This window comes from Parasteatoda tepidariorum, chromosome 7 (assembly GCF_043381705.1).
Source record: "Parasteatoda tepidariorum isolate YZ-2023 chromosome 7, CAS_Ptep_4.0, whole genome shotgun sequence".
In the NCBI taxonomy this organism is placed as follows: Eukaryota; Metazoa; Arthropoda; class Arachnida; order Araneae; family Theridiidae; genus Parasteatoda; species Parasteatoda tepidariorum.
The window spans coordinates 42703242-42716760 of NC_092210.1; the positions used below are offsets into that span (position 1 = coordinate 42703242).

Here is a 13519-nt window from a genome sequence, read left to right on the forward strand (position 1 = left end):
TTTTTATACTAGTTATGGGTTAGGTTAGTTAACTCTAGTATGGTTATTTAACTCTTGTTAGTTAATCCTTTTGAAAAAATTAACTCAGTAATAAAGATTAAAAGAATCGCTAGTGACTTCACACAAGAACTATCAATGTAAAATCAATAAACAAATTATACACTCTGAAAAAACAAATATCTTTTTCAAAATCGGGAAACTTGTTCCTACCAACAAGACACTTAAAGTGCCTTTTTAAAAGACGTTTGCCAGTCTAAATGTTTTTTCTAAGGATAATTTGAGTAAGTGAAAAAGTGATTTCAATATATGGCTCACCTTTGGAACCTGTGGGAAACCTTGGGCGCAGAAGCTACAATTTTGAAATTGTAGTACAAAATAATTAAAATTTTATTTTACAATTAAAAGTATACGTGATATATATTAGAGATAGGTGTAAGATGTTACAAAGAAAACTTCAGCCACACAGGCTTAACCAGAAAATTAGGAAAAATCCTCAAAGCAAAGCCATTTTTGGCTCATTACTTTAAGTTTTGATTCAATAAGTTGTTTCACTTTAATAAGTTATTAAATATGTAGAAATGTATTTTGTTTTCTATGTGTTTGTGCGCTTTCCTTTCATACAGTTAATCATTTTTTTTTAAATAATATTTTCTCTTGAATATTCTCACGCCACCCCTCTAGTGTGCTCGCGCCCCCCTAGGGGGGCGCGCCCCACAGGTTGAGAATCACTGGGCTACGGAGTTGAAAGTTGGTAGCCGTAAACTCAAAATTCGGGTTGGCTGTTCAACGACGGTTGTAAAAAATATTATATGGGGCTTTGTTTTTGTTTTATAATACAGTTTGCTGTTTGTGATTTTATTTGGCCAGTCTATTTTTAAAATTCGTTTCAAGTATTTAGGATGAAAAGTATCGAGTTCACTCTCGCATTGGTCTCAAAGAGAAAGTTCAGTTGTTTGAATCTGTTATCTCTTTTTGCCTTGTAAGCAATCCCTCAAAACAACTAATCTTACTGAACAATCACACGAAATCTACTTTTTCGAGCAATTTACTTGCTTTTATCAATGGCGAAGTGTCACATCAGTATTTTCACTCACGAACTTAACAAATTAAGTATCAGGATAGTAAAAACAATTTATCCTGAGAACATGTTTATCTCATATTCTGCAGGCAGTATGCCACATCAAACACGCCATGCACAACTTGTAGGGTGACATATTGTTTACAACATTTTATTAGCGAGTATATTACTCAATCCCCCTACCTCTTCTGGTTATAAAGCAATCAGTTTACCACATAATATTTTCTTTTTAGGGATACAACAAAGCTGTTGATTGGTGGGCTTTTGGTGTGTTAGTTTATGAAATGGCGGCAGGTTATCCGCCGTTTTATGCCGATCAGCCAATACAAATATATGAACGTATTGTTTCTGGAAAAGTAAGTGAATATCTTATCTTTGTGTAAGTATAATGAGGTAGAAATTGTTTAAAATATTTCTGTCGTTTATACTCCGATTTTTAAGTATATCTTGAGAATTTTAAAGAAGTCAACGGGAAGAAATATATTAACGACTTTTCCTGCTCTTTTTATTTTTTTTTTATAGTGAGTAATTGTATCATTCATCTCGGTATTTAGTAAAGCACATTTTGTAAGCATTAACATACTGTTACATAAATTCTGTTAAACGAAAACAATAACTACTGTTCCGTGTTTTTTTACGAGAAGAAACTTTTGTCGATCATTTGCACTGTTGAAAGTGTATCGTAAATAATGAAATCATTCCCATTAACACTAACATGAGATTACTATCACGATTAAATTTTTATTAAACCCAGAAAAATAACCTTCTAAAAAAAGCCCTCTCTCTTCTCCCCCTCTCTCTCCCATCTTCTCCCCTTTCTCTCCTCTCCTTTCTCTCCTCTCTTTCCTCTCTCTCTCTCTCTCCTCCCTCTATCTCTCCTCTATCTCTCTCCTCCCTCTATCTCTCCTCTATCTCTCCTTTCTCTTTCTCTCCTTTCTCTTTCTCTCCTTTCTCTTTCTCTCCTCTCTCTCACTTTGTAATTTTAGTAGCTTTTTATCAAAGATTTTTCAGAACTTTAGTTGCATTAATGAATTTCCAATTTAATTAATAATTCTTTTTCAACGCTTTGCTACCTGCCATTGAATACTTGTTGTTGGAAAATTTGTAACATTTGCTACAAATACAACTTCCCTGCCCATTTCACAATCTCATGACAATGCTTCAGATAAAATGATAAACTGAAACGGAAAGATATACTTATTAAAATGTAAAAAAATAACTTAATTAGTTTCCAAAGTTTGTGTGTTTAAAATAATTTGGAACACGAGCAGTTGGAAACGGTGATCAAAACTTTGTTTTGAGCACTCGAAGCATGTCGAAATTTTCCAACTTAATAAATTTTGCAGTTCATGAAATTTTTTTACATTATCAATGTTACGGATGTTAAACTATTCTATGAATACTTATTCGAACACTTTTAAAATTAAATAAACTTAATATCATTATTAGTTTGTTGAGAAGGTAGTAACAAACGAAGATACAAAAACCATGTGCGAATTTTCTATGTTAATTCCATTTGAATGGACATTAATTAAATTTTTTGATTAAAGAGTGAAATGCTATCCATGTTTATTGGTATGCATCGAAATGATTTATGAAAGAAATATGCGCATTCAATTTACACTAACAACCCATGTAAAAATTAAAATATGAAATAAATATTCTCTGAAAAATGTAAAAACATAAATAGAAAATGTGCTTTTCTAAGGATTGCGAAATGTATTTGCAATGGGAAGCATTTTCATTATACTAGAAAATAATTAAAACACTATTTATCAATCAATATTATGATCAAAATTACATTATTCATTATTCCAAGTATTTTTAGTGAGAAAACATTAAAATAATGTATTAAACTAAAAAAATATATATAGAAAATAAAAGGAAACAAAATTCCAAAAAAATTATAAACTAACCTTTTTCTTTAATTTTTATTATAAGCTAATTAAAAAGGTATAAATAAAATCTATCAAAATCTGGAGCCCAAGTCACAAACCATTTTCTCCCTCTTTTATACTATTTTTGATTCTGCCTTCATGTTTCTTTTTATAAAAAGAAGAGCTAAAAATGAATTTATTAACTTCATTTTTCATTACAAGCATTTTGATTTTACTATTATTGTTTAGGTTAACTTCATTTTTCATTACAAGACATTTTAGTTTTACTATTATTGCTTAGGTTAACTTCATTTTTCATTACAAGACATTTTAATTTTACTATTATTGTTTAGGTTAACTTCATTTTTCATTACAAGACATTTTAGTTTGTACCGTTACCCCTCTAGCTGTGATCTCTAAATTTAATTTTCGTAACGGTTACCCAGGTTATACCGTAGACAAATATCTAATGAATTACAGGAAACTCTTAACATTTAAAACTCATTTTTATTGCAACTCTAAATCCTCAAAAAACATAATTCCACACATTTCCAAATGCTTACATGGGAATGAACACTTCCCTTTATACATTAATTAAAACAACATGCAACCTTAAAACACTTAAGCATAACCTTCCATTCATACAGTTCAAAAAAGACATTTAAGAAATAAAAACTGCATTTAACATTACTAAAAGCACTTAAGACTTGGTTTATGATGTCTATAAATCACACTTAAATACTCATTGTTCTCCTATACAAAGAAAAAAAGAAAACACAACATAAACAGTTCAAAATTTACGGTAAATGATTCCTCTAAAATTTTAACGAAATAAAATTTAAAGTTTTATAAGTACCCAAAAGAATTTACTGTTCGCCCTCTGGAAACCGCCCACCGGAATGGTAGATGAGCTCGTGGGCAAACTCCTCGGCTAGGATCTCAAAATTTCTCCAGCTATTCTAACTTCATTAGGCTGTGGTGTAACTAACTTGATTCTATCACGGGGTACCTTTTCATAGATGACGGTTGACATGGTCTGTAACTACACTCCCCACAAGGCTTAGGCATGCAGAAGGGGAACACCGGACTTCCAGCATAAATACATTCGGACTTGGCCCACCGTTTCGAAGATATCGGCCTTCGGCTAATCACGGTCGTTCTTCCCGCTAGAGACTTCAGTTTAGCTTTCCCTAAGTTCACGATCCACCATCTCCGAGGTGCTGTTACGGACCACCCTTCCAGCGGACAAACTCCGTATCCTCCGTGTTACTGCTTTTAGCCACACTCTTCACTTCTCTTTTATCCTCCCTTCAGCAAGGCGAAAGAGTCTAGATTGACCTGTTTACCAAATCCAGAGTCATCCCGCATCCGGCGGGCGTCAGAAACAAAAAAAAAAAAGATCCCTGAGAAAAAACAGTCATAAACCCACTAATACCCTATAGAAGTTATAATACCATCCTCCATAAATATTAATAAATTTAGTTAGCCAGATTTCAACCCAAAAATCCCATTTTAAACGACTAATTCAAAATTTCCAACAAAAATATCATTATTATGATTGAATTTAACTTTACCATAGTGGTGCCATCTACAGAAAAATAATCTATCTTTAAAAGTATAGAGAAAAAAACTATAATAAATTTCTATTTATTACAAATTTTACTATTATTGTTTAGGTTCGATATCCTTCCCATTTCTCGGCCGAGTTGAAAGATTTGTTGAAGAACCTTTTACAAGTAGATTTAACGAAGCGGTACGGCAATCTCAAGAATGGAGTAGCTGACATTAAAAATCACAAATGGTTTGCTACAACCGATTGGATTGCCACTTTTCAGAGAAAAGTAAGTCCTTTTGTTAAAATAAAAACTTTTTAAAAGTTGTTTTCAAATAAAAGGGGGTGTCAGCCTTATAAAGTTTTGTATATATTATGCAGGGTGTCTCGTAATAACTGCCATTGATATATGTATTTTAGAGACATTTTCATGAATGTATTTAAAATATCTATACACGTTGAGGACTGCAGTTTAATATTTAAGAGAGAAAGGGACAAAATCTACGGAATCACAAGTGAGGAAGGCGTAATGAAAAAAATTTGACTGACTGACAAACCCTGGAATTGTAGTTGCGACAAGTTGTGTTTACGACGAATTATGCTCGTGACAAAGTGTGCTTACTACGAATTGTCATTGCGTAGAGATGTTCCCACAGCGAATTGGCTCTGTGACGAGTTGTGTCTAAGAAGGATTGTCGTCGCGACGAATTGTACCCATGATGAATTGTCGCTGTGACGAATAAAACGTATGTACGTCACATTTGGTGCAAATTTGGCTCTTAATTGCAGATTTATATGAATAAGATATATAGGTACGCACATACCTATAAGCATTCTGCTTTATTTATATAAAATTTAAATCGCTTTCTTTTAATGATTGTTTCATTAAAGTTATTAATATTTAATAATGTTTAATTTAATTCAATAATAAACATATTTAATTCAAAGTCATTATTATGATGCGCATCATGAATTTTCACAAAATTTTTAAAAAAATTAATGTTTACATTTATAGAGAAAATTTGAAAACTAAAATTTAAATATATATGTCTGCTCTATAAAATTTAAATTCTGAGTTTAAATTTCTTGTTTGAAAAGCGGCTTTTAATATTAGGAAATTTAAAGCAGTTTCAGAATTTTCAAAACATTACATTCTGTTTTGTTAATCATAAATTATATTCAAAACGTTTTTGAAAATTTTATACATTTTTTTAATTATTAAACATGTTATAATATAATTAAATTTTCATTTGAGTAAATAATTAAATTCATAGTGATCAATTTAAATTATTATTTTTTCAATCTTATTATTTATTTAATCTTATTTATTTAAATTTCGTTTATTTAATTAAATTTTACTCATTGTGCATTTTTTAATATGATACAAATTTAATAAAAAATACAAAAACAGAGACAAGCCACTACTAATAAATAATGAAACAATTGTTCAATTCAAAAGGAAAATCTATTAAAAGAAATAAGGAAAACTTTATTCTTTAAAAAGGCTCCCAATAAAATGAAATAAAAATAATGATGCTATTTGATATCCACCCACTAAATATTGTTTTATTTTCTGATGTTTCAAATACATAATTTGTGCTTTTGCCGGATAAAGAAAGACACAATTTCCGATCCATGGAAAGAAGTTTTTCAAGCAATATAACTAGTTTCTGTAATATGAACCTCTTATGACGAACAAAAAGTATACTTCGGAAAAAAATTTAATTCAAAATATCAATTTCAATTCAGCAACTCAAACGTAAAATTACGAGCAAGCAAAAATCCCGGAATTATAATTCTCAAATGTGTATTTTCTTTATTCATTAAACCAGATGTCCAGTGAATTGATTCACTAGATCAGGCCTTTCAAATTTATTTACCGTGAGTAAATAATTTCGAAATTAATATAGTTTTTTTTTTTTCAAACATCCGGTGTATGAAATGCGGGGTTGCGAAATAGACTCAATTAATGGCTCGAAAAAAGACTAAAAGTGTTAGCTAAAAAAATAACTGTAGCTTGAAGAGATACAAGAAAAAACTGTTCCCTAGTGTAATTTATAATTTTTAACAATTGTTTTAATTTATAATATTCAGACTCCACAACATAAATATACATTTCTCAGTATAGCAGGCTTAACATAATGTAGACTCAACATAAATCTACATTTCTCTGTTGAGCAGGATATAAATCTACATATCCTGCTCAATGTAATACAAAAGTGCCCTAGGAATTTTTTTTTCCTTCAGTTTCAATTCATTTCTGGGTGAATATTTATTTTTTAAAAGCCTAGATAAACCACCTTGAAAGACTTCGGATCTAAATTAAGATCTCCACCCTTAACTTGGAGACAGCTGCAATATAAAAAATTATAGCATTTCATAAATCTCATTTCTCTTTCTTTATTACTATCTTATAATGTATCTTTTAGGATCCAAATTCATATTCATTTAGTTTTACTTAACTTAGAAACATAATTCAAAACAACACTAAATCCAGTAAATACGGTACAGAATGTTTCGTAAGCACCCTCTCCCCATTTACATTATAACCTTTGTCTGGTTGGTAGGGCACTGGGCCCATGTTCGAGAATTCGTGAGTTCGAACCCCGCCGGCCGAAGACTCCCCGTATAGTAACGCGACTGATGCACGTTAAATCTGTCGAGTCGCGAAAGTCCTCCATGTTCCCATAACAAATCAATACCTCTGGGGGTACTGGATTGGAGATCGATCGTTCTCTGATTCAGGTCAAAATTACGATCTGTGGATGAATGAATGGATGTATGGCCCGCCCTATAAACGGGTGAGACGTATGGTGTGGCAGAAGTCCAATTCTTGGCCATAGATGGCGCCACTGGAAACAAGAACAATCGCACCCCCTCTGCCTAAACAAGCATACGTCAACAACAAGAATTAAAATACAAAAGTATCTACATACGAAGAGTTTAAAATCATCATCTAAGAGAAGGAAAACAAGAAAAGCTAATTAAAATCTAGAGAAAGATTAAATAAATCAAAGCCAATCTGTCTAATAGAATAAATTTTTTTAAAAAAAAGTTAATTAATATCTGAAAAAAGCTTAAAAGAATCAAAGCTAGTCCGCTTGTTGACTAAAAGATGTTTCTAATAACCGTATTACATCTAGAAAAACATCTCCAAAAGATTAATAGGATTAAATAATATTCAAACTATTTTTCTTGGATTGTTATCCATAAAATACATAACAGGAAAAAAGTTTCTTCTTTTTCTAAAAGAATATTTTATTTCTAAAGTTTTAATAGTCGAAACGTCTCTTAAACTACTGTAATCACATATATTAAAAAGATTAATATTCTGGTGTGTTTGATTTTTACTATAATCTAAAACCAAACTGAACTAAACTCAGTGGCGCGACAGCCCATGGAGGGCCAAGGCCTACTGTGCCCATCTCAGTTTTCTTGGCCTTGGGCTCTGGGGTGCAGTTCCGGTCAGGTGGTCAGCCTTATTTGGCTTTTAACATGCACGTTAAAAAATATAAATAAGTTATATGAGCGTAAGTATAGACCTAAATTTTGCAATAACTAATTAATCTCCTAAATTCTTAAATTTTCAAATGTCTTTTAATTGAAAAGTAATCCGTAATGACGGTACTCCAAAAGGAGTTTGTCTCTATATTAAACTTTTTAGAGTTTCATTGTCTTCTGAGAGGGGCTCAAAATTACAAGGTTCAAAAGTGAATGTCATCGCCCTTGATGTTTATAATTTGCTTATTTACGGTGATGAAAAACAATGTCCAATCTGAAGTATTTCCCTAAACAATATTAAGATTATTTAAAATATGCAGAGTCGTTGCAACTTTATATTTTGCAGGTCGATGCTCCTTTCCTTCCTGAGGTACGTGGCGAAGGCGATGCTTCCAACTTCGACAAATACCCTGAGGAAGAACTCAAAATCGCGAGTACTATGAAATTTGAAATCGAGTTAATAGAGTTCTGAGATAATACGAAAAAGACACATCTCTGTGTTTAGAACATTACAAAGTTAAAATCTAAAGAAGATACTGAACGGATTTATTTTAATTTTTTTATCATGTGGTTGTTTTTGTCAATTTTCTTTTATGTAGCCACAAAATAAAGTCTATCAATAATTCGAAGTTCTTTTAAGTTAAAATAAACTCACAGTTATCTTAAAAATCTATTCGAAAAATAATAAGATATCAGAAATGCGGACATTTCGGTGCTTCTAAAAATATGGTGTATATATTTTGATCACTCACAACAAATATTTTTAAAGAATGCAAAGATGTAACAGCCAGTGCGAAGTTAAAAACAAATTTAGGGACAGCAGGACAGCTTTATGAAATCTATAACTACATTTCTGACATAGTCGAACAAGCTGAATATTTGCACACTTTGATGGAAGCTGTGAATTGAGGGTAAAAATTTTAAAAAGACAAGATCTATTATGAACAAACCAAATTAACTTGTCGTTGATCAAGCTCAATTATGAGCCTAACTAAAACCTGGCCTCAAAACCTTGATGCAAAACATTGTTCAATACGTTCATAAAAATAAGAGCTCTGCGTTCTAGTAGAGTTATAGTTGAGAAACAACATACAACACGGAATTTTAAAAAAAATTTTAGCTTGAAATCGGTTTGTTCCATATAATAAATACATCGCCAAAGAAGCACTTATTAGGACAGCAGATTTTATTTTCTTAGCTCTTTTTTTTTAGTTACAAGTCTTTCTTTTTTTTCCTTTTATGATGAAATAAAAAAATTAATTAAAAATTTTGAAGGAAAAAAAAGTAAATCTGCACTAACCTCCTTAATATTGAGAGAGAATTCTAGATTTGAAATTGCTTTGCTGAACCTAAGAAAAAGAACTAAAAAAAAACAATTAAAAAAAACGTGCTTTTACGAGCCTTAAAAGAAATCTAGTTTATCCTTGAGTTAAGTGAGTTCTTAGCTACCTAAGATTTTTCTAAATCGAATTTCCCAAGATTTCATCAAATTCTATTTCTTTGAAATTTAAAGCTAAACGTTTTTTGTCTGTGCTGTTTTCTCAACAGTGCTCTCTGAAACAATTACGAGGGTTGCTATTTATATTTCTGGCCTTGGCAACAGTAAATGTTGCTAGGCGACCGCAGACGATTTTAATCGAAAATTTGATATTTTTAAACATAAATTCAGCAGACGATTAACCATTATAGCTTCATTTATGTTGTTGACAGTAAATTGAAAAGTTCTTCTCTTTCAAAAAATGGAATTGAATCGCGAACATTTTCGTGGCATTATTTTTCATAACTTTCGACGTGGATTGTCAAGACAAGAGTGCTTCGATGAACTTAATTCTTTATTCAGCACTAAAGCGCCATCCTACAGCACTGTAAAAAATTGGTATAACCAATTTAATCGTGGTCGATGTTCGATCCAGGACGAATCCCGTGCAAGTCGTCCAAAATCCGTTGTTGTGCCCGAAAAGATCGATGATGTGCGTGAACTGATAAAGCAAGATTGTCATGTGACATACCGTGAGATAGAGGCGTCTTTGGACATTAGTATGACTAGCATCAATAAAATATTGCATGAACATTTGAGCGTAAAAAAAATTTGTTCGCGTTGGATCCCGCATAATCTGACAAACGCTCAAAAAAAGGCTCGTGTCGATTGGTGCAAGGAAATGTTGGAAAAATACGTTCAAGGTACATCAAAGGCTGTGTATAACATCTACACAGGTGACGAATCATGGATCTATGCATATGAGCCGGAAACAAAACAGCAATCAACTGTATGGGTCTTCCAAGACGAGGCAAAACCAACAAAAGTTGTTCGAGGAAGAAGCACATCGAAACAAATGATTGCCTGTTTCTTCGGCATTAACGGTCATGTGGCAACAGTGGCGTTAAAGCAGCACAGGATGGTCAATTCTGAATGGTACACGACCATTTGTTTGCCAGAAGTCATCGGAGAAATTCGAAAAAAACAGAAGAACACGGGCGAATCATTCCTCATCATGACAATGCGAGCTCTCATACATTGACTCAAACAAAGGCCTTTCTGACGGAGCGAAAGATCGAACTGATGGGTCATCCGCCGTACAGCCCTGATTTAGCACCCAATGACTTCTTCTTATTCCCACACATCAAAATGAATTACGTGGATAACGATTTTCGACCCCCGAAGAAGCGGTTGATGCATTCAAAACGCATGTTTTGGAGTTACCTCAATCGAACTGGAAAAAATGCTTTGAAAATTGGTTCAAACGCATGCAAAAGTGTATTGATCATCATGGAGAATATTTTGAAAAACAATAAAACCAATTTCGATCCTACACATTTTTTTTCATTATTAGGCCAGAAATATAAATAGCAACCCTCGTATAAAGAGGTTTTTGGAAATTGCAAGCTAGCTAGTAAATAAATGCAGGTAACAGAAGCTATGTCAAAACTATCCTCAAAAACTGAAGCAATATGTAGAATGCAGCCATTAAAACGCTAAAGAAACTTTAGTCTAAAATAAGGAATTTGAAGTCACTTTTCATTGCTTTCGATATTGTTCTAACATATGCCAGGAGGGTGTAGATGTTTCAGTACTACCCCGAGAATAATTTCAAGGGACAGAAAGAAACATAATTGGAAATTTGTGCATCCGTTTTCTAGAAATTAGCACAAACGCAGAAAAACTTTACGTTATTTTTTACAACAATTAAAGGATATATTATAAGCAAGTTACAAAAAACTAATTTGGAAGTAAAATGTTTTTTTATAATACTGCTTAAGGTCATTCTTGCTTAATTTCATGATACGATGGTTTAACTGGTACAGAAACATGGTTTAATTAATCATGCCATTAAAGTTGCGGTTACGGTTTAAAGTAACGATTTTGTTATTCAACCTCTAGAATAAATCGTAATATCATATTTTTGTCTAAATTTTTTTCAATCGAATCATAATCTGTTTATATTTTTAAATCGACTCATAATCTGACCTTATAGGCTAAATTACTGTCTTTTTTTTATTGCAATTTCGAGAAATTTCAACAACTACAATTTAGAAACTGTTCAAAATTCGATTGTTAAAATATCCATTCACAGTATACTGTTATATTCTTTCTGAAACATTACAAACTTTTCAAAGAAAAAAGCATGTTTTACCAGATACGAAAACATTTTCTTCGCTGGAAAGGTTCTCGATCTGTTATTAAGAAAATAAAGACCTTTACAGAATACAAAAATCTCATTAAAATGAAAGCAAAGAAAAATTTCGTATTTATACTGGTATTGGTTATTGCTAGTATAGAAGGAGTTTTAATAGAAACAAAAGTGCTTTCGTTTTATATTGGCTATTCTGATTTCATTTTTATCACTTATTATGCAGGGTATCCCGAAACTTCATGCACAAACCTCTTTAGGGAGGTAGGCATATCGTAAGGATTGTGAATTGTGTAAGGAACTCATGACTGGAAATGTGCTGGAACGCTGCTAGTAACGTTTCACTTTTATAGCCTGTTCATGACATTTGAAAGGATACTTTCGTTTATCTAAATTATCATTCATGTCATGTTCTTTTCATGTTTTCTAATAATCAAAAACTGCACTCTGTTAGACCCTGATTTAACTTTGCTATCTGAATTAATTGATTTAGCAACTGACAAAGCTGTAAAAAATTCCGGATCAAATTACAGTAAAAAGTATCGGCACTCAGGGTACGTATACTTTTTATCGCAAAATCCATTCTTGAGAACATGATACGGAACTAAAAATCTGATATACCGTGATTTTTTCAGTAATAATTACAGTAAAATCTCTGAATCACTCCAATTCAATAAATATTTCTGTAAAAATTACTGTGTAATATTTTATAATGAAAATGGATTTTACGGATGATGCAACCGGTACTTCATACGATTATTTTATCTGGAATCTTTTTACAATGTAACAGAGCCCGTTAGTTTATTTACCAAATGATTAAAGTAAGTTTTAAAAAAAACAGCTATTTCTATTTATTAGAAAACATAAAATTAAGATAATTTTGATAAGTTAATTTACCGATTCAAAACGCACATATAAGCAGTTATAAAGAGTCCCAAGCAGCGTACAGAGTCATATCCAGACATGGACTACAATGCACAAGGTAAAACTCAATCTTAATGATGTGCCTTATCTTCCTTCAAAGGAATACAGTTTAGAAAGTTAAAAAATTAATTTCTTTATTATGTAAAATCATCTTGAATGAAATAAAATCTCTAATAGACAACGCGTGATGACACATCTAGTCAAAACGTAAATATTTGCCTCAACTTTCTTGAAGACCAAAGGAAGCCACCTTTCACAGCTGCTGATATTTTTTGTTCTTCACTCAGAAAGAAAGCAAAACACATTACGCAATAAAAAGCGGTTGGACTTTTTTCTATCATCAAAGATGGTGGCAAATATTTCTAACTATGCATGAAACTGTGTCGGCGTTTCCTATTGATAAGGAAATTGTAAGATCTAGTTTTCTCACATTAATTTCCAATTTTTTTTTGGTAGCTATAAGCTTGAAAATAATTAAAGTCATAAAGGTATTATTTTCCTGTAGCATTTATTTTTCATATTCTACTCAGTTATTATTAAGTTTTTGAATTTGATTGTTTACGAAATTAAAAGTTGGCAAAAGTTTACCATCGGTTACCCTTTTAATTTTTGACGATTTGAAAATAAACGAATATATGGGTAAAAAAAACGAGTATATATGTAAATAAACCAAAAGGCAATCACATAAAGGTATACAAAAGTTGCGGTAACCCAAAGGTTACATCACTGAAAGCAAACACCGCAAACTATATCATGGTAACCCGAAATGGAATTTCAGCAGAACTGAATGAAAATTATCGCCATAGCAAGGAGCCCCTGATTCTACATAAGAGCAGAAAAATTTCAAACCAAAAGAGTTGTTTCTTTATTTAATTAAATTATATTACCATACACACTACATTTTAAGATAAACTAATTTAAATCGGTATCTAAACGTATTAACTGTTATACAATTATT

At 31.7% G+C, this 13519-nt stretch overlaps 1 protein-coding gene across 1 annotated transcript in view; it reads left to right on the forward strand.

Moving 5' to 3' along the window:
• The window catches only part of LOC107454703 (cAMP-dependent protein kinase catalytic subunit 1-like), a gene marked incomplete at its 3' end in the record, with an annotated part of 216346 nt that extends 211550 nt beyond the window's left edge, over positions 1-4796 (forward strand). The window contains 2 exon segments of the mRNA XM_071183343.1: positions 1312-1434; positions 4632-4796. Of these exon segments, the coding sequence (XP_071039444.1) occupies positions 1312-1434; positions 4632-4796 (288 nt within the window).
• Between the last annotated feature and the right edge of the window lie 8723 nt (positions 4797-13519).